Genomic DNA, 25,564 nt, shown 5'->3' on the forward strand with positions numbered 1-25,564 from the left:
ACTTTAATGCAGGGAAACTTAAATCCGTTTTACCTCATTTCTACCAGCATGTTAAATGTGCAACCAGAGGAAAAAAAACTCTAGAACACCTTTACTCCACACACAGAGACGCGTACAAAGCTCTCCCTCGCCCTCCATTTGGAAAATCTGACCATCATTCTATCCTCCTGATTCCTGCTTACAAACAAAAACTAAAGCAGGAGGCACCAATGACTCGGTCAATAGAAAAGTGGTCAGATGAAGCAGATGCTAAGCTACAGGACTGTTTTGCTAGCACAGACTGGAATATGTTCCGGGATTCTTCCGATGGCATTGAGGAGTACACCACATCAGTCACTGGCTTCATCAAGAAGTGCATCGATGATGTCGTCCCCACAGTAACTGTACGTACATACCACAACCAGAAGCCATGAATTACAGGAAACATCCACACTGAGCTAAAGGGTAGAGCTGCCGCTTTCAAGGAGCGGGACTCTAACCCGGACGCTTATCAGAAATTCCGCTATGCCCTCGGACGAACCATCAAACAGGCAAAGAGTCAATACAGGACTAAGATTGAATCGTACTACACCGGCTCCGACGCTCGTCGGATGTGGCAGGGCTTGAAAACTATTACAGACTACAAAGGGATGACTATGTGATCACACTCTCCGTAGCCGATGTGAGTAAGACCTTTAAACAGGTCAACATTCACAAGGCCGCGGGGCCAGACGGATTACCAGGACATGTACTCCGAGCATGCGCTGACCAACTGGCAAGCGTCTTCACTGACATTTTCAACCTCTCCCTGTCCGAGTCTGTAATACCAACATGTTTCAAGCTGACCACCATAGTCCCTGTGCCCAAGAACACTCAAATCAACACCATTATCATAGAAACCTTAGACCCACTCCAATTTGTATATCGCCCCAACAGATCCACAGATGATGCAATCTCTATTGCGCTCCACACTGCCCTTTCACACCTGGACAAAAGGAACACCTATGTGAGTATGCTATTCATTGACTACAGCTCAGCGTTCAACGCCATAGTGCCCTCAAAGCTCATCACTAAGCTAAGGACCCTGGGACTAAACACCTCCCTCTGCAACTGGATCCTGGACTTCCTGAAGGGCAGCCCCCAGGTGATAAGGGTAGGTAACAACACATCTGCCACGCTGATCCTCAACACGGGGGCCCCTCAGGTGTGCGTGCTCAGTCCCTTCCTGTCTTCCTGTTCATTCATGACTGCATGGCCAGGCACGACTCCAACACCATCATTAAGTTTGCAGATGACACAACAGTGGTAGGCCTGATCACCGACAATGACGAGACAGCCTATAGGGAGGAGGTCAGAGGCCTGGCCTTGTGGTGCCAGGACAACAACCTCTCCCTCAACGTGATCAAGACAAAGGAGATGATTGTGGACTACAGGAAACCGAGCACGCCCCCATTCTCATCGACAGGGCTGTAGTGGAGCAGGTTGAGAGCTTCAAGTTCCTTGGTGTCCACATCACCAACAAACTAACATGGTCCAAGCACACCAAGACAGTCGTGAAGAGGGCACGACAAAACATATTCCCCCTAAGGAGACTGAAAAGATTTGGCATGGATCCTCAGATCCTCAAAAGGTTCTACAGCTGCACCATCGAGAGCATCCTGACTGGTTGCATCACTGCCTGGTATGGCAACAGCTCAGCCTCCGACCGCAAGGCACTACAGAGGGCAGTGCGTACGGCCCAGTACATTACTGGGGCCAAGCTTCCTGCCATCCAGGACCTCTATATGAGGCGGTGTCAGAGGAAGGCCCTAAAAATAGTCAAAGACTCTAGCCACCCAAGTCAAAGACTGTTCTCTCTGCTACCACATGGCAAGCGGTACCGGAGCGCCAAGTCTAGGTCCAAGAGGCTTCTAAACAGCTTCTACCCCCCAAGCCATAAGACTCCTGAACATCTAATCAAATGGCTACCCAGACTATTTGCATTGCATTCTTTTTGTATTCTTTCTTAAAACTGCATTGTTGGTTAAGGGCTTGTAAGTAAGCATTTCACTGTAAGGTCTACACCTGTTGTATTCGGCGCATGTGACAAATAACATTTGATTTGATCTGAAAGGATTGGCTAGGTACAAGCAATCCACCCATCTAATCAGGCAGCATGGTGAAGCTATTACGATATTGCTTATACCTATCTGATCCATTCATATCCATTCAGATCCATTCAGATCCATTCAGATCTCCACACGGGTCTAGGGGGTAAGGCTAAGGGCTGATTCCAGACCTGGGCTCTGTATTTCTCTTTAACTATAATAGAGTGAAACCTGTTTTGTAGTGATGGTGACGTGCATAACAGGCGCCTTGTTGCCAGGATTTGGTACCGTATTATTTGAAACATTCAGGACCTAGCTGTTTGATGGGTTTTTTTAACAGGTTTTTGTCGCTCTTCCTGAGAGGGCCTTGACTGGATCTACTCCAGAACCTTCTCTAGGCAGAGGGCAGAGGTGTGGGTGGGGGGGTACTGAATGGGGCTTGAAGACAGGGAGTTAGGAAAGGGAAAATAAACACCTCCCCCTGCAGGTCTTTGGTAATTTCTAAACAAATCTAATAATAATATGGATATTACTGATGATGATAATAACTATGAATAACTTGACAACAGTAATAAGTTGTTAGACATTGCTGGTTCCTTAAGATTATCTATTAAGCAATAACAGCAATGTAATTATGTTAATAACTCTAACCTGATTGAATTGGAAAATAAAATGTTAAGTAAACAATGGGTTGTGGTGGGTCTTGTCTGTGTATTGATGGACGAAGAGGGTCCTGTCGTCAGGAAGCTAACAGATCATCATATTGATCTAGTATATTATTACCTTTAAGATTGTATCATTGACTTTTTTTTATGCACCCCCAGAAAACAACGTCGAGATTTTTCACAGTGTTTCTGATAAAGATGGTACGAGTTCCGTAAATCCATTAGGGACGCAAAAAAATGATACAAATCGATTTTCGACAACTCAGACTCGCAACGCATGTGGCAAGGACTACAGGCTATCATGGACTACAAAGGCAAATCCAGCTGTGTGGTTCCCACCGAAGCCTCCCTCCCAGACTACCTTAACACATTCTATGCTCTCTTTGAGGCAGACAATACCGAGCCATGCAGGAGAGCTCCCGCTGCTCCGGACGAACAGGTGCTTTCGCTCTTCAAGGCTGACGTAAGGAAAACTCTCAAAAGAGTGAATATAGTTCAGCATTCAACACTATTATTCCCTCCAAGCTTTTAGTTTTGTGTCTGAGCACTACCCTCTGCAACTGGATCCTGGACTTCCTGACGGGCAGACCACAGGCTGTGCAGATTGGCAACAACACCCCCTCCACACTGACTGTTAACACAGGGGACCCTCAGGGGTGTCCTCAGCCCTCTGCTGTACTCCCTGTTCACCCACGACTGTGTGGCTTTGCACAACACCAACTCCATTATCAAGTTTGCTGACGACACCACGGTTGTAGGCCTGATAACCAACAACGACGATTCAGCGTTTAGGGAGGAGGGAAGTGAACTGGCATTGTGTTGCCAGGCCAACAACCTCTCCCTCAAAGTCAGCAAAACAAAGGAATTGATTGTTGACTTCAGGAAGCAGAGGGAACACGCCCTGATCCACATAAACGGGACTGCAGTAGAGAGAGTCAGCAGTTTTAAGTTCCTCAGCATCCACATCACCGATGATTGACATGGACCAACAACACCACCGCTGTTGTCAAGAGGGCGCATCCCGCTCTAGCGACTCCTTGTGGCGGGCCGGGGGCATGCACACTGACTTCGGTCGCCAGTTGTACAGTGTTTCCTCCGACACATTGGTGCAGCTGGCTTCCGGGTTAAGCGAGCAGTGCGGCTTGGCAGGGTCATGTTTCGGAGGACGCATGTCTCTTGACCTTCGCCTCTCCCGAGTCCGTACGGGAGTTGCAGTGATGGGACAAGACTGTAACTACCACTTGGATATCATGAAATTGGGGAGAAAAGGGTGTAAAAAGTACAAAGAAAGAGGGCGCAACAGCGTCTCTACTTCCTAAGATGGCTGAAGAAATTTGGCATGCCATTCCGGGTCATCTCCAAACACTACTGCTGCACCATCGAGAGCTTCCTGAACAGCTGCATCACGGCCTGGTACGGGAATTGCTCCGTCCATGACCGAAAGGCCCTCCAGTGGGTGGTGAAGACGGCCCAGTACATCACTGGGGCCGTGTTCCCAACCATCCAGGACATCTACTTGAAACGGTGCCTGAGGAAGTCCAGCAGCACCATCAAGGACCCCACACACCCCAGCCACGATCTGTTTACTCCCTTACTGTTGGGCAGACAGTATTGAAGCATGATGTCTGATACAAACAGGCTTAGAGACAGTTTCTATCTACAAGCCATCAGACACACACATCACAACTGCTGTTACCAGACTCTAATTTACTATTGTTAATACTGCACAATTTAAACACTTGCCGCCCAATCCCCCCTTCCCTGATACACATGTAAATATTGTACTATAAATTGTGCCTTCCTGTATTATACTATGCTAAATATATATATATACAGTGAGGGAAAAAAGTATTTGATCCCCTGCTGATTTTGTACGTTTGCACACTGACAAAGACATGATCAGTCTATGATTTTAATGGTAGGTTTATTTGAACAGTGAGAGACAGAAAAACAACAACAAAATCCAGAAAAACGCATGTCAAAAATGTTATAAATTGATTTGCATTTTAATGAGGGAAATGAGTATATGACCCCTCTGCAAAACATGACTTAGTACTTGGTGGCAAAACCGTTGTTGGCCAGGTCAGACGTTTCTTGTAGTTGGCCACCAGGTTTGCACACATCTCAGGAGGGATTTTATCCCACTCCTCTTTGCAGATCTTCTCCAAGTCATTAAGGTTTCGAGGCTGACGTTTGGCAACTCGAACTTTCAGCTCACCTCCACAGACTTTCTATGGGATTAAGGTCTGGAGACTGGCTAGGCCACTCCAGGACCTTAATGTGCTTCTTCTTGAGCCACTCCTTTGTTGCCTTGGCCGTGTGTTTTGGGTCATTGTCATGCTGGAATACCCATCCACGACCCATTTTCAATGCCCTGGCTAAGGGAAGGAGGTTCTCACCCAAGATTTGACGGTACATGGCCCCGTCCATCGTCCCTTTGATGCGGTGAAGTTGTCCTGTCCCCTTAGCAGAAAAACACCCCCAAAGCATAATGTTTCCACCTCCATGTTTGACGGTGGGGATGGTGTTCTTGGGGTCATAGGCAGCATTCCTCCTCCTCCAAACACGGCGAGTTGAGTTGATGCCAAAGAGCTCCATTTTGGTCTCATCTGACCACAACACTTTCACCCAGTTCTCCTCTGAATCATTCAGATGTTCATTGGCAAACTTCAGATGGGCATGTACAGTGGGGAAAAAAAGTATTTAGTCAGCCACCAATTGTGCAAGTTCTCCCACTTAAAAAGATGAGAGAGGCCTGTAATTTTCATCATAGGTACACGTCAACTATGACAGACAAAATGAGAATTTTTTTTCCAGAAAATCACATTGTAGGATTTTTAATGAATTTATTGGCATATGATGGTGGAAAATAAGTATTTGGTCAATAACAAAAGTTTCTCAATACTTTGTTATATACCCTTTGTTGGCAATGACACAGGTCAAACGTTTTCTGTAAGTCTTCACAACACTGTTGCTGGTATTTTGGCCCATTCCTCCATGCAGATCTCCTCTAGAGCAGTGATGTTTTGGGGCTGTCGCTGGGCAACACAGACTTTCAACTCCCTCCAAAGATTTTCTATGGGGTTGAGATCTGGAGACTGGCTAGGCCACTCCAGGACCTTGAAATGCTTCTTACGAAGCCACTCCTTCGTTGCCCGGGCGGTGTGTTTGGGATCATTGTCATGCTGAAAGACCCAGCCACGTTTCATCTTCAATGCCCTTGCTGATGGAAGGAGGGTTTCACTCAAAATCTCACGATACATGGCCCCATTCATTCTTTCCTTTACACGGATCAGTCGTCCTGGTCCCTTTGCAGAAAAACAGCCCCAAAGCATGATGTTTCCAACCCCATGCTTCACAGTAGGTATGGTGTTCTTTGGATGCAACTCAGCATTCTTTGTCCTCCAAACATGACGAGTTGAGTTTTTACCAAAAAGTTATATTTTGGTTTCATCTGACCATATGACATTCTCCCAATCCTCTTCTGGATCATCCAAATGCACTTCAGACGGGCCTGGACATGTACTGGCTTAAGCAGGGGGACACGTCTCGCACTGCAGGATTTGAGTCCCTGGCGGCGTAGTGTGTTACTGATGGTTGGCTTTGTTACTTTGGTCCCAGCTCTCTGCAGGTCATTCACTAGGTCCCCCCGTGTGGTTCTGGGATTTTTGCTCACCGTTCTTGTGATCATTTTGACCCCACGGGGTGAGATCTTGCGTGGAGCCCCAGATCGAGGGAGATTATCAGTGGTCTTGTATGTCTTCCATTTCCTAATAATTGCTCCCACAGTTGATTTCTTCAAACCAAGCTGCTTACCTATTGCAGATTCAGTCTTCCCAGCCTGGTGCAGGTCTACAATTTTGTTTTTGGTGTCCTTTGACAGCTCTTTGGTCTTGGCCATTGTGAAGTTTGGAGTGTGACTGTTTGAGGTTGTGGACAGGTGTATTTTATACTGATAACAAGTTCAAACAGGTGCCATTAATACAGGTAACGAGTGGAGGACAGAGGAGCCTCTGAAAGAAGAAGTTACAGGTCTGTGAGAGCCAGAAATCTTGCTTGTTTGTAGGTGACCAAATACTTATTTTCCACCATAATTTGCAAATAAATTCATTAAAAATCCTACAATGGGATTTTCTGGATTTTTTTTCCTCAATTTGTCTGTCATAGTTGACGTGTACCTATGATGAAAATTACAGGCCTCTCTCATCTTTTTAAGTGGGAGAACTTGCACAATTGGTGGCTGACTAAATACTTTTTTTCCCCACTGTATATGTGCTTTCTTGAGCAGGGGGACCTTGCAGGCGCTGCAGGATTTCAGTCCTTCGCCGCGTAGTGTGTTACCAATTGTTTTCTTGGTGACTATGGTCCCAGCTGCCTTGAGATCATTGACAAGATCCTGCCGTGTAGTTCTGGGCTGATTCCTCACCATTCTCATGATCATTGCAACTCCACGAGGTGAGATCTTGCATGGAGCCCCAGGCCGAAGGAGATTGACAGTTATTTTGTGTTTCTTCCATTTGCGAATAATCGCACCAACTGTTGTCACCTTCTCACCAAGCTTGGCGCTGGTATTGTAGCCCATTCCAGCCTCTACAATCTTGTCCCTGACATCCTTGGAGAGCTCTTTGGTCTTGGCCATGGTGGAGAGTTTGGAATCTGATTGATTGATTGCTTCTGTGGACAGGTGTCTTTTATACAGGTAACAAACTGAGATTAGGAGCACTCCCTTTAAGAGTGTGCTCCTAATCTCAGCTCGTTACCTGTAATAAAGACACCAGGGAGCCAGAAATCTTTCTGATTGAGAGGGGGTCAAATACTTATTTCCCTCATCAAAATGCTAATCAATTTATAACATTTTTGACATGCATTTTTCTGGATTTTCTTTATTTTATTCTGTCTCTCACTGTTCAAATAAACCTACCATTAAAATTATAGACTGATCATTTCTTTGTCAGTGGGCAAACGTACAAAATCAGCAGGGGATCAAATACTTTTTTCCCTCACTGTATATTCAACTGAGCCATTTACTTTATGTTCGTATTCTTATCTTTTAGTATTTGTTATTGTTGTTGTATTGTCGAGAAGGAACCTGCAAGTAAGAATTTCGTTGGACAGTGTATACCATGTGTATCCTGTGCATATGACTAATAAAACGTGAAACTTGAGATGACATGACTGATGGCCAGATTGTGTTTGTGTGACACCAACGTCATTTCAGTGTTATTATTTGTCGGACTGGAATGGCGTTATCATATTTTCCTCTCAAAACATTGCTGAAACCAGCTCATAACTGCTCTTGTGAACCAATAAGAACAAAAGTGACACACAAAAAAGTTACAATATGTTAATGTGCCCAGAGACAAGCTGTTTACTTCAAATATATGCGGCATGATGAGACATGGGTCTACATTCAATGTGGGGCTAATTAGATGGACAAACCGGATAAGGCAGAAAATATCTTACATTCCTGGACACTAGTCACAGTGCACTTGATTCCGACCGGAGTTAAGCGCGCTTAAAACACTTTTCCCTCTATGTGTATTCTGACCTTGAATTTAAGCATGAGAATAGTGTGCTATTCACCTGCTATTCGTCATGGGTGGAGATTGAATAAATGAAGGTGTGGCGGTGTGTCTACAGATAGGCTGTATTCTGACATATACTTCATTTCCTAATAATTCCACCACCTTTACGCGCGAGGAAACCATGAATAAGGTCTAGCGAATCTACCGGTTCCAACTGGAAAAAGCATCTACTTTATTTTTTCCGATCGAAACAACACCATTCTCCATGCATTGTAATTTACAACATGATAAGAGCTATTGATAAGAGCTAGGTAAATGAGTAATCCGTTTGGATTAGGGAATTGTAAATATAAATGACACTTGTTTTGGATATATTTTACCTTATAATCACTGGAGAAAAATGTGAAACCAGTCATAAGGCAGCAAACTAAAGCATATTAACATATCAACTTTCCCACCGTAACATTTATGAAATGTGGTATTTTATTAGGATCCCCATTAGCTTTTGCAAAAGCAGCAGCTACTCTTCCTTGGCTCCACACAAAACATGAAACATTACATAATACAGAACATTAATAGTCAAGGACAGAAGTACATATTGTATTTATTTTTTAAAGGCACACATAGCCTACATATCAATACATACACACAAACTATCTAGGTCAAAAAGGGAGAGGTGTTGTGCCGTGAGGTGTTGCTGAGGTGAAATGCTGTGCCATTATGTGTAATTTAAATTGTACAGCCTTTTAATTTGCAGGGATGGTCACTCTCGAATGTTATTATTACAGGCTACCCCGACTTTCTCTGTTTCCTATTTCTATCATGTTAAATATTAGCCACGACCGTCAGTAGGCCTAATAACAACACATATTCAACAGCCAATTTATCGTTAGTTCCCTTCAGTTGGTATAGTCCACATTATCAATCCATTTAATTACATTGTTTTGTTAACCTTCATTTGCTTCCTGTGTAAACGTCGTCATGGCCGTTTGGTTGTTGCTGACAATCAGGGGCGGTGTGTTCAATAGGGCGATATGGGCGACGCACTGCCAAACGGGAAAAGGAAGGGATTTTTTTTCTAATTAATTATATCACGGCAACAGTAGTTATCAGTGTTGTAATCTAGACGTCTGATCTGCCACAGTGCCACACTGCCACTAAATGTCCAATCAGGCTAAAGTCGTGCTTCAAATGCCCCCCCCCCCCCTTTTGGGGCGATTTCAGTCAGGTTGAAAATCGCCCAGAAGTCTGTCATAGACTCCCATGTAAAATCTATTTTTTTCAAATTTCAGAGCTTTCAATACAATCTCTATGGGTTTCTGAGGGCTTGCACTTACGCGCTTTCGTCATACGTAACATAACCATGAACGTAACTAAGAAAAGAGCGGGTAGCAGCGTCTCTGTTGCGACCTGCAGTGTGTGTGACGTTTGGTGTGGCGTTATCTTATGTTTTTAATCTTATGTTTTTAATTTGTACACTTAGTGGCGTTATTTTATGTTTTTAATTTGTACACTTAGTTTACAAACATTCTGCCAACCATGGATTTCCAGTGGTGGGGTCACGGTGTTGGACTGATCTTGTTGATCGTGTACATACCCGCTACGAACGGACTAAATAATGAAAACGCTGCTGGCAGCGGAATCCAATACAGCAGGGAGTTTTTACTACAATGCAACTCAAATACGAACGCGATGGATATCCCAATGGCCCATCTAATACCTGATTGTCTGCGAGTGGATTACAAACCCAAATGCAAACGTGGAAAACGCGGGGGAATCAGACAACGACTTAAAAAAAATTAAGAACAAACTTCCCTTACCCACCACCTTGCTGATTAATGCCCAGTCACTGAGGGGGAAAGCGGATGAGTTGTCAGCGAATCTGCGCTTCCAACACGAATATCGGGAGGCCTGTTTGCTGGCATTTACTGAGACTTGGCTGGATGACAGAGTCCCGGACAGAGAAGTGGAGCCGGCCGGCTTCACCCTGGTCAGAGCGGACCGCGATCTGACAGTCACAGGGAAACTTCACGGCGGGGGCGTCTGCCTGCTTGTCAGCGACCAGTGGTGTAAATCGATCCTGGTAAGAGAGCGACTCTGTACCCCCGACATTGAACTGCTTTCTGTGTCACTGCGACCTTACTATCTGCCCCGTGAGTTCCCCCAATTGTTTGTTACCGTTGTGTACATTCAACCAAAAGCTAATATAACAAAGGCATCAGAGATTATTTATAATCTGTCACAGAAACTGGAATCCATCTCCCCCGACGCACCCACATTTATTTTAGGGGATTTTAACAACTGTACCTTGCACAAAGTCTTGCGCACATACCATCAGTATGTGAAATGTCACACTAGGAAAAATAGGACTCTTGATTTGTGCTATGGGACAATACCAAAGGCGTTCTCTGCCACCACCAGACCTCCTCTGGGGACATCAGACCACAATGTGGTCTACCTCAGGCCAATTTACTGTCGCCTCCTGGAGAGGGAGAAACCCACAGTTAAAACTGTCCAGATCTGGAATGACAACAGTATCACTTGGGGTGTTTTGACTGTACAATGTGGGAGGTATTTGAGGACAGCAGCTCTGATCTGGATGAACTCACAGAGGTTATTTCAGACTATGTAAACTTCTGTGTTGAGTCAGTTGTGCCTACTAAGACCTGTAAAATCTTCCCTAACAACAAGCCTTGGGTATCAAAACATCTAAAATCACTACTTGATAGGAAGAAGGCAGTTTATGCTGGGGGTGATAGACAGGCTTTAAGAGATGTACAACGTGAGATAAAAAGACAGATACTGGTGGACAAGTTTTGCGGAGTGTTTGAGTTAGCTTTGCGAGGCAAAGATGAAACTGAGGGCTCCACCAACCCTGGTAAGCCAACACTTTTGAGATCAGTCAATAAATGCTTCTGGTATTGACTTATATGCTGCCCCTGTCTTCATGTTGTTGCTGGACATATCTTTTTTTAAATGTGTGTAGGTCACCTAAATCATCAGAAAAATTGCCCCCCCTGAGAATTTTTTCAGGAGCCGCCACTGCTGACAATCATTAGTAATAGTTGATCATTTATATAAAAAATACATTCAATGGTTATGGAACGGAGCTCAGACCAAGCCTTAACAGTTTGAACCGGACGAATGGCGCAGTTACCCCCAACAGGTGGAGGGAGAGCTGAAGGCTCTGGAGGACAAGGTCAGGAATGAATTGAATCAGAAGGGAATGTTTGAAGAGAGAAAGCTATGACTATTGGACACTACATTACACACTGATGCTGCAATATGTTGGGGATGGGGATAGGGTGGGACTGATAAAAACAATCACTGACAAGCACATTGCAATTTTGCATTGAGTATATGTGGATATTTAACCCAAAGGTTCTAAAATGTAAGAACATACAATGAAACGAGGTGTCTGCATGCAGTTCATGCTACCACACACTGTCAGTGGCTATATGAGTAGATATTAGGTGATAGAGCAGAATCAGTGTTTAGCAGACCCATGGGGCGGCGCACAATTGGCCCAGCGTCGTCCAGGGTAAGGGAGGGAATGGCCGGCAGGAATGTAGCTCAGTTGGTAGAGCATGGCGTTTGCAACGCCAGGGTTGTGGGTTCGATTCCCACGGGGGGCCAGTATGAAAATTTAAAAAAAGAATGTATGCTCTGTATAAGAGCGTCTGCTAAATGACTAAAATGTAAATGTAAAAAATGTACCTTACTGACATCTTGCAATGAAGTATAAAGGCATTGGATGTTTACAAGCTATAGCCCAAAGACTCATATCTAATCATGACAAGCTTTAATATCCATATTAATTTCAACATTTCTTGCAGAATGTTACCTCAATATCCTTTTATTTGCTCACTAGTCCCTGGGATTACTGAATGGCCATTGGCTACGAACATGTGGAGGAAATACATCTGGTTGGCTCAGGGGGAAAGATTCATTAGCATTTCTTCTCACTTTTGTATTATTTCCAATAAAAATGATTATGATCTAATGAGACATGCAACATGTTGGACCAATAAAACTGAGATTTCATGGAAATTTAATGTAAAGGTTTTTATTAGTGCAATTAATAAACAACATCAATTTCGCCTCAATTGTGTCTCTTGATCAACACTCAACATAAAAACTGACATAACTCCCCAAAATATATACATTAAAAATATATATGTAATGGAATATTTAAGATGAATAAAGTTCACATTCAGGAAAGAGTGATTAACATAATGTTTGCAATATTGATATAGTTTCCCTTTCTGTAACACATGATTTCCAGTATTCTGTTTCTAACACTTGGGATGATGGTCACTAGAATCAATGCTGCATGTTATGGATTAAAAACATAACTGTTGATAGTGATTGACTCCAGACTGGAGGTCCAAGGACTGAGGACACACAGATTGATTTATAATTGACTTTATCAATGATTTCTCTTCTCTTTTGTTCAGAGAGGCACAAATATCATACCCCCAAGACATGCTAACCTTTCACCATTGCAATAACATGGGAGGTTAGCATTTTGGGGGGGGGAGTATGATATTTTCTCACTCATCATTTTTCACAATTCATTTAGGATTATGCGTCATCGTGGTAGCATCCACATTAATGTACAGTAGAAGTGTTTAGAAACATATTGTATTCTTATTTACAATAAAAGTGACTGCAAAATGACACAATACATTATTTACCATGAATTTCTATTGGGCACAAAATAATCTGAAACACAACCAAAACAAACAGCAAATGCATCCAACGAGTGTGTACAGTCACAAGCTTGATGTTGTCATTGTGTGCTAATATGGGACTAAATACTACACTTTTTACTACTTTAATACACATAAGTGAATTTGTCCCAATACTTTTGGTCCCCTAAAATGGGGGGACTATGTACAAAACGTGCTGTAATTTCTAAACAGTTCACCCGATATGGATGAAAATACCCTGGAATTAAAGCTGACAGTCTGCATTTTAACTTCATAGTAACTGTTTCATTTCAAATCAAAAGTTCTGGAGAACAGAGACTAAAAAGTTAAATAAATGGCACTGTCCCAGTACTGTTGGAGCTCAGTGCACACAATACATACTGTATATACCCCAAATACTGAAAATGCACCTCTTTTATCTCTTAAAGCCCATCTATGTAGTTAAGGTGTGGTTCCTGGGGCCCTCTCCTGGTCACATTGACTTCAGCGTACTCACTCTCCTGCCCCTGGACCCTGTTCCCATCCTGGGCTGCAGCTGCGGTCTCTTTGGGCCGTAGTTTGGAGAAGTCTATGTCACCATAGTGGATCTCTTCAGGCTGGTCTTCTGCAGGTTCCTCTGGTTTCTCTCCGGCTGTGGTCTGGTTAACACACACCGTCCCAACCGGGGAGTTCTGTGGAGAGAACACAGAGAGAGGAACAGGTGTAAAGTTCTAAGCTCAGTCATTTGTAAAACTCTAAAGTCAGCAGGTTACACAACACATACTGAGGGGATGTCAATGACAATGTCAATTAAACTGACAGAAGAAAATAATTACATTTTGACAACAAATGAGCTCCAATCTACAGAAAACATTGTCAAAGTCCAACAGCTATTCTGTTATCATTTGATGTTCTCACAAGACGTAGCATTGCTATCAGTGTGGTCATCTCCCCGTGAACTTCCTCTAAAATGATGTTAACCTCATGGCTTTGGGTAGTTTCATCATTAATTCAGTTCTTCCTTAGATACACTTTGTAGATGTGTTATGAAAGTTGAGTCTTATACCCACCTGTCCCTGTGGATTGTCCGTCCTTTCAAGTCCATCGGGGAGCCTAGAGTTTCTCCTCCTGGAATACATTTAGAAAGGTATTCTGAATGCACTGAGAGGGTTTTCATATGCAAAAGGACAAACACAACATAAATAAATAGTTTTGAATTGATGCCAGGAATAGTTTTTACCATCCAAAAAGACAGACCAGGCTGATAAGCAGAAAGACCCCCAGAGTTCCTGCTGCAACCCCAAAAACCATTGGGTTAACAGGCTCTTCTTGTCCTGAAAATACAGCACATATTATGGTCATTTCTAACTAAAAGATCACTAAAGTACACGACATGAACAAAAGTATGTGGATACCTGCTCGTCAAACATCTCATTCCAAAATCATGGGCATTAATATGGAGTTGGTCCCCCCTTTGCTGTTATAACAGCCTCCACTGTAGCATTAAGATTTCCCTTAACTGGAACTAAGGGTTCTAGCCCGAACCATGAAAATCAGCTCCAGACCATTATTCCTCCTCCACCAAACTTTACAGTTGGACCTATGCATTGGGGAAGGTAGCGTTCTCCTGGCATCCGTCAAACCCAGATTTGTCCGTCGGACTGCCAGATGGTGAAGCAGGATTCATCACTCCAGAGAACCGGTTTCCTATTCTCCAGAGTCCAATGGCGGTGAGCCTTACACCACTCCAGACGATTCTTGGCATTACGCTTGTTGATCTTAGGCTTGTGTGCGGCAGCTCGGCCATGGAAACCCATTTCATGAACCTCCCCACAAATAGTTATAGTGCTGAAGTTGCTTCCAGAGGCAGTTTGGAACTCGGTAGTGAATGTTGCAACTGAGGTCAGATGATATTTACGAACTATGCGCTTCAGCACTCAGCTGTCCCGTTTTCTGAGCTTGTGTGGCTTACCGCTTCGCGGCTGAGATGTTGTTGCTCCTAGAACATTCCACTTCACAATAACAGCACTTACAGTGGACCGGGTTAGCTCTGGCAGGGCAGAAATTTGACGAACTGACTTGTTGGAAAGATGGAATCCTATGACAGTGCCTCGTTGAAAGTCACTGAGCTCTTGAGTAAGGCCATTCTACTACCAGTGTTTGAGTATGGAGATTGCATGGCTGTGTGCTCGATTTTATACACCTGTCAGCAACGGGTGTGGCTGAAATAATCAAATCTACTAATTTGAAGGGGTGTCCACATACTCTTGTATATACAGTGTATATCTAATCTAAGATTGTGCCCAACGTGCCTGTTTTACCTTTAATAGCCAGCTCTCTTCCTCTGACTTCCCACGGCCGTGACTATTTCTTGCTTCACAGTAGTACAGTCCTCCATCACCAACAGTCACATTGAGGGTGTAACTCAGTCCAGATGCTACCTGTGTTGGCAATAGGCAATATGGACTTTCAGCTCCCTCCAAAGATTTTCTATTGGGTTCAGGTCTGGAGACTGGCTAGGCCACTCCAGGACCTTGAGATGCTTCTTACGGAGCCACTCCTTAGTTGCCCTGGCTGTGTGTTTCGGGTCGTTGTCATGCTGGAAGACCCAGCCATGACCCATCTTCAATGCTCTTACTGAGGGAAGGAGGTTGTTGGCCAAGATCTCGCGATACATGGCCCCATCCATCCTCCCCTAAATATGGTGCAGTCGTCCTGTCCCCTTTGCAGAAAAGCATCCCCAAAGAATGATGTTTCCACCTCCATGCTTCACGGTTGGAATGGTGTTCTTGGGGTTGTACTCATCCTTCTTCTTCCTCCAAACACGGCGAGTGGAGATTAGACCAAAAAGCTCTATTTTTGTCTCATCAGACCACATGACCTTCTCCCATTCCTCATCTGGATCATCCAGATGGTCATTGGCAAACTTCAGACGGGCCTGGACATGCGCTGGCTTGAGCAGGGGGACCTTGCGTGCGCTGCAGGATTTTAATCCATGACGGCGTAATGTGTTACTAATGGTTTTCTTTGAGACTGTGGTCCCAGCTCTCTTCAGGTCATTGACCAGGTCCTGCCGAGTAGTTCTGGGCTGATCCCTCACCTTCCTCATGATCATTGATGCCCCACGAGGTGAGATCTTGCATGGAGCCCCAGACCGAGGGTGATTGACCGTCATCTTGAACTTCTTCCATTTTCTAATAATTGCGCCAACAGTTGTTGCCTTCTCACCAAGCTGCTTGCCTATTGTCCTGTAGCCCATCCCAGCCTTGTGCAGGTCTACAATTTTATCCCTGATGTCCTTACACAGCTCTCTGGTCTTGGCCATTGTGGAGAGGTTGGAGTCCGTTTGATTGAGTGTGTGGACAGGTGTCTTTTATACAGGTAACGAGTTCAAACAGGTGCAGTTAATACAGGTAATGAGTGGAGAACAGAAAAACTAACAGGTCTGTGAGAGCCGGAATTCTTACTGGTTGGTAGGTGATCAAATACTTATGTCATGCAATAAAATGCAAATGAATTACTTAAAAATCATAATGTGATTTTCTGGATTTTTGTTTTAGATTCCATCTCTCACAGTTGAAGTGTACCTATGATAAAAATTACAGACCTCTACATGCTTTGTAAGTGGGAAAACCTGCAAAATCGGCAGTGTATCAAATACTTGTTCTCCCCACTGTAAGTGCTATGAACATTGACATTTTCTAATGAACCTTCTACTTTTGCACAATTTGTTTCAGTCACTTGAGACATTGCAGAGGTGGCCTTAGCCATGTTTCACCAGTTTCAAATGAAATGGGCCTCAGCTGCCCACTGACTGATTCTTAACACAAAGTGGGGGGAGGGGGGAGGGGTAAATCCCTTTTTGGGGTTAGGACAAGACAACAGCTTTTTGAAACGGGACCCCAAATCGCTGAAAGGTGAATTTGTCTCCCAGTGTCTTTTGAAAAGCAGACTGAACCAGGTTTTCCTCCAGCATTTTTCCTGTGCTTAGCATAATAGCAGTTTATGTAGAGGGGGGGGGGGGGGGGGTAAATGTCCCTTTTTGTGGGTAGAAGAACACCTCAACAGCATGTTGAAACAGGCCCCCAAATTGCTAAGTCCTCCCCTGATACATCAATAAATTTAATAAAGGAAACTTTAGGTAATATAACCATCTCCCTCTTCCCTGTCTCCCAGGCTTCAATGGGTATGTATGTGGATTTTTTTTTTTTATTGAGCTAAATCATAAACCAAAATCCACTATTAATTTTACACAAGACAGAAAAAGAAAGTTAACTTTGAGTTCGATACAAAACACATTGTTCTCACATAATTTTTCAAACTGATAAACAGACTTGGTATGAAACAAAGTAACTGTAATTGTATCTGACTGATTCTCACACACCACTCAACTTCTCCTTCAATAACTTCCTATATTTCTTGCTTCACTTCCTCTTTGAAGTCTATTTGCAGAGCAGAGCCTGGTGGGCTGGATGCCACATAGAAACACTCTTTTCACGCCACTTCGATACGGAATGGACATTTTCGTAGTTTTCAGTCGTTTTCAAGTTAGGAGGATTACAGTTAAGGGTTATGGTTAGTGAAAATGCTCTCCTAAACAGGGCCGGACTACGGCATTTGGGGCACCGCGGCACAACCCCCCCCCCCCCCCTTTACTTACTGCATTTCAACCCATTTCGCCATGGTGCAGAGAGCATTTCAACCCATTTTGCCATGGTGCATAGAGCATTTCAACCCATTTTGCCATGGTGCAAAGAGCATTTCAACCCATTTTGCCATGGTGCAGAGAGCATTTCAACCCATTTTGCCATGGTGCAGAGTGCATTTCAACCCATTTTGCCATGGTGCAGAGAGCATTTCAACCCATTTTGCCATGGTGCAAAGAGCATTTCAACCCATTTTGCCATGGTGCAGAGAGCATTTCAACCCATTTTGCCATGGTGCAGGGATAAGTATTTACAGTTTTATAATGCTATTCTACACATTTTGTCATGAAGCTGACAGAAAATGTTGCAGCTTTAAAGCTAATTTCCTGCTATTCTACACATTTTGCTATCATATGCTGTCTGGGGCCATTCAGTAATCCAGCCCTGCTCCTGACCTGCTACCAAAATCACTTCTTATTGAAGTGGCTTGAAAAGAGTGTCCCGGGTTCCACAGGAGAGAGCCAGCGACCTGCAGGGCATGAGCGGCAAGGTGGACATGGTCGCCCTTTCAGTAATGTCTAGATGGGATACAGCTTTTGTCAAATTGATGTCAAAAGTTGAATTTGTTTAGCATTTTAGCTAATCATAACTCTTTCTCTTACCTTAATCTAATTTTCCTAACCTGCCACATTAATTATCCGAACCTGCTGCATATGTTCTCCTAAACCTGCTAGTAAAAGTCAATGTTGACAAAAGCTGTATCCCTTCTAGACAAAAACCTCATCAAACTTTTGGGAGAAGGAGACCCAGGAGCCGAGGGCGTACTTTACCCTGCAGTTGAGAGCCAACCTCCCCCAACAGGTGGAGGGAGAGCTGAAGGCTCTGGAGGACAGGGTCAGGAATTGAGAGGTGGAGGGACCAGATGATTCAGAGAGAGAAGAGAGAAAGTATGGACTATTGGACACTACACTATGCTGATGCTGCAATATGGTGGGGATGGGGATATGGTGGGACTGACAGAAAAGGGACTAACAAGGTCATTTCAGTTTTGTGGAAACTGCTTTGCCTATATGTGGGTAAAATGGATGAAATTACAATGAAACGACTTGTCTGCATGCAGTTCAGGCTACCACTCACTGTCAATGGATATATGAGTAGGTATTAGGTGATAGATCAGAACCAACATTTAGAATGGTGAATCCAGGTTAAATCTATGATGCCTTATTGATGTCACTTGTTTAATCCACTTCAATCAGTGTAGATGAAGGGGAGGAGACAAGTTCAAGAAGGATTTTTAAGCCTTGAGACAACTGAGACATGGATTGTGTATGTGTGCCATTTATAGGGTGATTGGGCAAGACAAAAAAGTGTAAGTGCCTTTGAACAAGGTGTGGTAGTAGGTGCAAGGCGCACCGGTTTGTGTCAAGAACTGCAACACTGCTGGGTTTTTTCACACTAAACAGTTTCCTGTGTGTATCAACAATGGTCCTCCATCTAAAGGACATCCAGCCAACTTGACTCAACTGTGGGAAGCATTGGAGTCAACATGGGCCAGCATCTCTGTGGAACGCTTTCGACACCTTGTTGAGTCCATGCCCCGATGAATTGAGGCTGTTCTGAAGGCAAACGGGGGTGCAACTCAATATTAGGAAGGTGTTCCTAATTTTTGGTATACTCAGGGCCTACAGAAAGTATTCATACCCCTTGACTTATTCCACATTTTGTTGTGTTAATGCCTGAATAAAACATTGATTGGTTTTCTCACCCATTTACACACAATACCCCATAATAACAAAGTGAAAATATGTTTTTAGAAATGTTTGGAGATTTATTGAAAATGAAATACAGAAATATCTAATTTACATAAGTATTCACACCCCTGAGTCAATGCATGTTAGAATCACTTTTTGCAGCGATTACAGCTGTGAGTCTTTCTGGGTAAGTCTCTAAGAGCTTTGCACACCTGGATTGTACAATGTTGTCTTAGTAATTAACTCTGGTGTATATTTGGCCCTGTGTTTTAGGTTATTGTCCTGCTGAAAAGTGAATTTGTCTCCCAGTGTCTTTTGAAAAGCAGACTGAACCAGGTTTTCCTCTAGCGTTTTGCCTCTGCTTTGCTCTATTCCATTTATTTTATCCTAAAAAACTTGATGACAAGCATAAACATAACATGGTGCAGCCATCACCATGCTTGAAAATATGAATAGTGGTATTCAGTTATGTGTTGTGTTGGATTTGCCCCAAACATAACACTTTGTATTCAGGACATATAGTTAATTTCTTAGCAAAACGTTTTGCAGTTTTACTTCAGTGCCTTATTGCAAACAGAATGAATGTTTTGGAATATGTTGATTCTGTAAATGTTTCCTTCTTTTCACTCTTTCATTTAGGTTAGTATTGTGGAGTAACAACAACGTTGTTGATCCATCCTCAGCCATTAAACTTTGTAACTGTTTTAAAGTCACCAATGGCCTAATGGTGAAATCAGTGGAGGCTGCTGAGGGGAGGACGGCTCATAATAATGGCTGGAACGGTCCAAATGGAATGGCATGAAACACATTACCACGAGCGAAACTGAGTTAGGAATGAAGCCTGTATCTTTTTAGTGACTGGGTGTATTGATAAACCATCCAAATTGTAATTAATAACTTCACCATGCTCAAAGGGATACACCCATCTTCCAATAGGTGCCCTTCTTTGTGAGGCATTGGAAAAGCGCCCTGGTCTTCGTGGTTGAATCTGTTTGAAATTCGCTGCTCGACTGAGGGACATTACAGATAATTGTATGCGTGGGGTACAGAGATGAGGTAGTCATTCTAAAATCATGTTAAACACTAGTATTGCACACAGAGTGAATCAATGCAACTTATGTGACTTGTTATGCAAATCTTACTCCTGAACTTATTTAGGCTTGCCTTAAGAAAGGGGTTGAATACATATTGACTCGAGAAAGTTCTGCTTTTCATTTTGTATTTTTTTTATGTCTAAAAACATAATTCCACATTATGGGGTATTGTGTGTAGGCCAGTGACACAACATCTCAATGTATTCCATTTTAATGAGATATGTAAAATGTTGGACCAATAAGACCAAAAGATTTCATGGGAATTTAATGTAAAGGCTTTGATTACAGTGCAATTAATAAACAACCATGAATTCAGTCCCAATTGTTCATCTGCTTTAACACTCAACATAAAAACTATATATAAAAAAAAATAGTTTATATTATTATTCTGGTAACTGCACAAAAGATGCAGAGAAACAGTGACTAGTAGATGTTAACACCATTCTGCCGTCACGTATACTTACTTCACCAACTTCCTGTCTTGTATCCGATCACTGTCTCTCCAACTAACTGTGTCTTCTCTCCTCAGTCATCATTGACTTTATATGGTCTTAAACTGCCTTCAGTAAGATAGTTGAACTCAGCAGTTCCTCTATACTGGAACCCATTAAACAATGCTCTGTGAACTCAACACTCAAAATAAATTGGCTCAAAATAAAGAGTAGCCTACATCATCGTATCACCACTATAGTAGCAGTGAAACACTTTTCATCCCAGAAAATTCGACAAATATGCAGATAATCAAAGAGCACACAAATATAAAAGTAACTAAAGTACCAATAGAAAACTGATACATAATGACATTAATCTACATAAACACTTAATACCTATTGGCAAAATACTTAAAATGCACCTCTTTTATTCACTTGTACATAAAGCCCATCTAGGTAGTTAAGTGGTGGTTCCTGGTCCCCTCTCCCGACCGTGGCCTGGTTAGAGAACACCGTACCAACCGGGGAGTTCTGAGGAGAGAACACAGAGAAAGGAACAGGTGTCAGGACAGACACTTCAGAAGAAGAATGACTTCATGGTTACAGTTGGTTATACAACACAGTATTCAATCAATTCTTCCTTAAATGCACATTCTAGATGGGTTTTAAAAGATGACTCTAACATTCCCACCTGTCCCTATGAACTGTCTGTTGTTTCAAACCCATTGGAGAGTCTAGATGTTCTCCTCCTCCTGGAAGACAAGAATAAATCATTTAGGTTTTCATATACAAAAGCACAAACAGCATGATAAATATGTTTGCATTGAGGCTTGGAATAGCTTATTACCATGCAAAGAACACGATCAGGCTGAAAAGGATAAGCAACGCCAAGGTTTTTCGTATAATCTCATAAACCTTTGGGCTAACAGGCTCCTCTTGCCCTGTAAATAAAGCACATATTGTATGGTCATCTGTTCCAAAAAGAGGAAACATTTTGCACATTGTCTAATATTACAAATTACACGTGTACTGTAGATGTACAGATGTAAGATCTTAATTTGACCAGTATTGTTGCAGCAAAATAATCCTGCAGCAAAAGGATTTGAACGTTTAGTCCATAATGTTGTTCCATTGGTGGTTAGGCTATTAGCTGGCCAAAATAAGGCTACATGAAAAGTGCAATACTATTAATACAACCATGTTTTGGTGCAGGTGTTCTGTGAATTTATGTAAATCACAAAGCTTATCTGCATTTCCCACGGTGCAAGAAACTTCTCAGCAACAAAATAGTAATCAATTTAAGATCCTACAACTGTATCATGCCTAGATACATATAGCAGGCATGCTTTATCTGGTCTGTTCCACAAAAACAAGTATATATCTTCTACATTATATCTATCTATCTCTATATTGTTCTTAATGTTGTGTCATATTGAATGTGCCACTGCTTCTACCTTTAATAGCCAGCTTCACTTCCTTTGACTTCCCAAGGCCGTGACTATTTCTTGCTTCACAGTAGTACAGTCCTCCATCACCAACAGTCACATTGAGGGTGTAACTCTGTCCAGATGCTACCTGTGTTGGTTTACCCCCACTGATCTGGAACCAGGTGAAGTTTGTCACAGGAGGGTTGGCTGTACTGCTGCAGGTCAGATTAACACAGCTGCCCACTAATACTGGACCAGCTGGACTGATGGAGGCTGAGGTGTCCTTAGGAGAGACTGAGGGAGAAGGGTTCATTTAGAATGTATCTGGATGTGGTATATTGAACAGTCTAATCAAAACCACTCTATGACAATCATCAGTGAAAACATGATAGAATGATCTATTCTACAGGAAACTGTGACTAAATCTTACATGAAACGTTAAGCATCATGGTATGTTCAGCTATCTTGTTGCTTGTCCCTACTGGGTAGACTGCAGTACAAATGATGTTCTTCTCATGATGAAGGTATGACGGAGTGAAGGTCACTATGGAGAGAACTGATTTGGTTTGGTCTGGATTCTCCTGCAGTTGGTTCTCAGGTGTGAACTGTGTTGGGAGAGTCCATATCAGCTCAGGGGGGTGTTTGGGACAGGGAGCGACAGCAGAGCAGTTCAAACTGACAGGGGTCCCTTCCTTCACCTCACCTGAGACAGTAATGATGGGACTGGGAGGCAAATCTGTAATACATTAAAAATAAATATATTTTACTCTGACAGACACACTGCCTACTTGGTCTTATTCTACTCATATCATTTTAGAAAAGTTTATAAAAGTTAAATAGTCTCTGTCTTCTTACCCCTGACATCTATATTACTAATAGCTACACTGTCCACTTGTTCTACTCTTATCTTTGATGCAAGTGTAGTGTCTTAGAGTCTGTGATGTGCTGACCTTTGCAAAAAGTGTGTTAGAGGAAAACTTGGCTCTAGGATTTTGCTGATGTTGCATATGGGGTAACAGATGAACTTTACTCTACTTTGCTGAAACATCTGGAAAGCATTACTAAAGTTCATGGAAAAATGATATGGGGAGAGATGTGGAAAAGGCCAGGGATTGGATTTTAGAATCACACCATATTACGTCATAAATGATATAAAACCATGTCTTGAACAATAGGAGGGAGGAATAGCGAATTACAGGATTGGCTCTTGCTGTTCTTAAGATATCTGCAGGTATCTGTAAATCTGACGCTGAAAACTCTTTGTTATAATAAACTTTTATAAACAAAGTACAGTGTCGGCGGACTCCTTATCATCACAGCATGGATCAGCAAAGGTGTGTCTTTTGGACACTACACAAGGAATCTAAACTGGATAAAATAGTTGGTAAACAGTTAAATTGTCTCTTACCCCTGACATCTATATTAACAGACTTGTCTGCGTCTGTTGCACGGTATGGTTGACTTTCAATCCTGAAAAAGTATTTATCAGAGTAACTGGTGGTTACATTGAAGAAGACTGTGGTGCAGTTCTTCTGGGACATGTTTCCAGTTATCTTCCCTTGATATCTGTTAACCGTCTTACTACTGTGAAATATCACATTGTCCTGACCTTTACCAAATTTTGTTGATCCTTTCAACCACACTCCATACGTAAGTATTTTGCTGTTAAATTTATAGTAATTTTGGTCAGGAATATAAAATGCACATGGGATTTGCACACAGGAGCCAGTCAGTACATCCAGTCTATCTGGCATTGTGGCGATCAAATCTCGTTGGCCAAAACAGGCCAAAACACCTGCAACATAAAGGACAACATCAGGGAGGTCATGTGATCTTTTCAGTACAGTCACTCTCTCCCAATATTCTGCCTCTGCAGCAAAACATATGAACTAATTTCAATGTACAGGTGATTCCTGATGTCGTGACTCCATGCCCTAAACTGGATTATGGACATATCTGGAGAAAAGAATGTTTGAATCCAGAATATTAAACTGTACTTATCAGGAGTCAACTGTACACTTTTCTACACATTGAGACAGATGGGAATATAGCTCATACCATGAAATATCATGACTTGTGCTTATTCCTCTGTCTGATTCATAACTAGTTGTTGCTGTGTGGAAGACTCACCTGACATAAAGAGGCCAATGAGAAAAAACATGTTCTCAGGACACTACTGATCACCTGAAACAGGACAAACACACACTTACTGGTAGAGTAGCTTAACTCACACAACACATTGCATTGAACCATCCCCATATCAAATACACTATATACACATAAGTATGTGGACACCCCAACAAATGAGTGGATTTGGCTATAAATTGAGCACACAACCATGCAATCTCCATAGACAAACGTTGGCAGTAGAATGGCAATGCTGAAGAGCTCAGTGTCTTTCAACGTGGCACCGTCATAGGTCCAATTTCTGCCCTGCTAGAGCTGCCCCGGTCAACTGTAAGTGCTGTTATTGTGAAGTGGAAATGTCTAGGAGCAACAACGGCTGAGCCGCGAAGTGGTAGGCCACACAAGCTCACAGAACAGGACCGCCGAGTGCTGAAGTGGGTAGCTCGTAAAAATCGTCTGTCCTCGGTTGCAACACTCACTAACGAGTTCCAAACTGCCTCTGGAAGCAACGTCAGCACAAGAACTGTTCGTCGGGAACTTCATGAAATGAGTTTTCATGGCGGAGCAGCCGCCCACAAGCCTAAGATCACCATGCGCAATGCCAAGAATCGTCTGGAGTGGTCTGAAGCTCGTCGCCGTTGGACTCTGGAGCAGTGGAAACGCGTTCTCTGGAGTGATGAATCACGCTTCACCATCTGGCAGTCTGACGGACGAATCTGGGTTTGACGGATGCCTGGAGAACGCTACCTGACCAAATGCCTAGTGCCAACTGTAAAGTTTGGTGGAGGAGTAATAAAGGTCTGGGGCTGTTTTTCATGGTTCGGGCTAGGCCCCTTAGTTCCAGTGAACAGAAATCTTAAAGCTACAGCATACAATGACGACTCTGTGCTTCCAACTTTGTGGCAACAGTTTGGGAAAGGCCCTTTTTCAGCATGACAATGCCCCCGTGCACAAAGCGAGGTCCATACAGAAATGGTTTGTTGAGATCGGTGTGGAAGAACTTGACTGACCTGCACAAAGCCCTGACCTCAAACCCATTGAAACCCTTTGGGATGAATTGGAACGCCGACTGCGAGCCAGGCCTAATTGCCCAACATCAATGCCCGATATCACTAATGATGTTGTTGCTGAATGGAAGCAA

At 43.0% G+C, this 25,564-nt stretch overlaps 1 protein-coding gene across 1 annotated transcript; it reads right to left on the reverse strand.

The window, feature by feature from the left end:
* Positions 1–13,390: 13,390 nt before the first annotated feature.
* LOC311109228 (sialic acid-binding Ig-like lectin 13) lies at positions 13,391–24,433 on the reverse strand (the record flags this gene model as incomplete). Its single annotated transcript, XM_084152071.1, has 7 exons — positions 13,391–13,639; positions 14,018–14,075; positions 14,188–14,281; positions 22,324–22,590; positions 22,727–23,032; positions 23,705–24,091; positions 24,427–24,433. 7 exons carry the CDS (start codon positions 24,431–24,433, stop codon positions 13,391–13,393), a joined length of 1,368 nt encoding a protein of 455 aa, XP_084008197.1.
* Positions 24,434–25,564: the final 1,131 nt, after the last annotated feature.

The sequence above is a fragment of the Coregonus lavaretus genome (genome assembly GCF_964263955.1).
Source record: "Coregonus lavaretus genome assembly, chromosome: 34".
NCBI classification, from domain to species: domain Eukaryota; kingdom Metazoa; phylum Chordata; class Actinopteri; order Salmoniformes; family Salmonidae; genus Coregonus; species Coregonus lavaretus.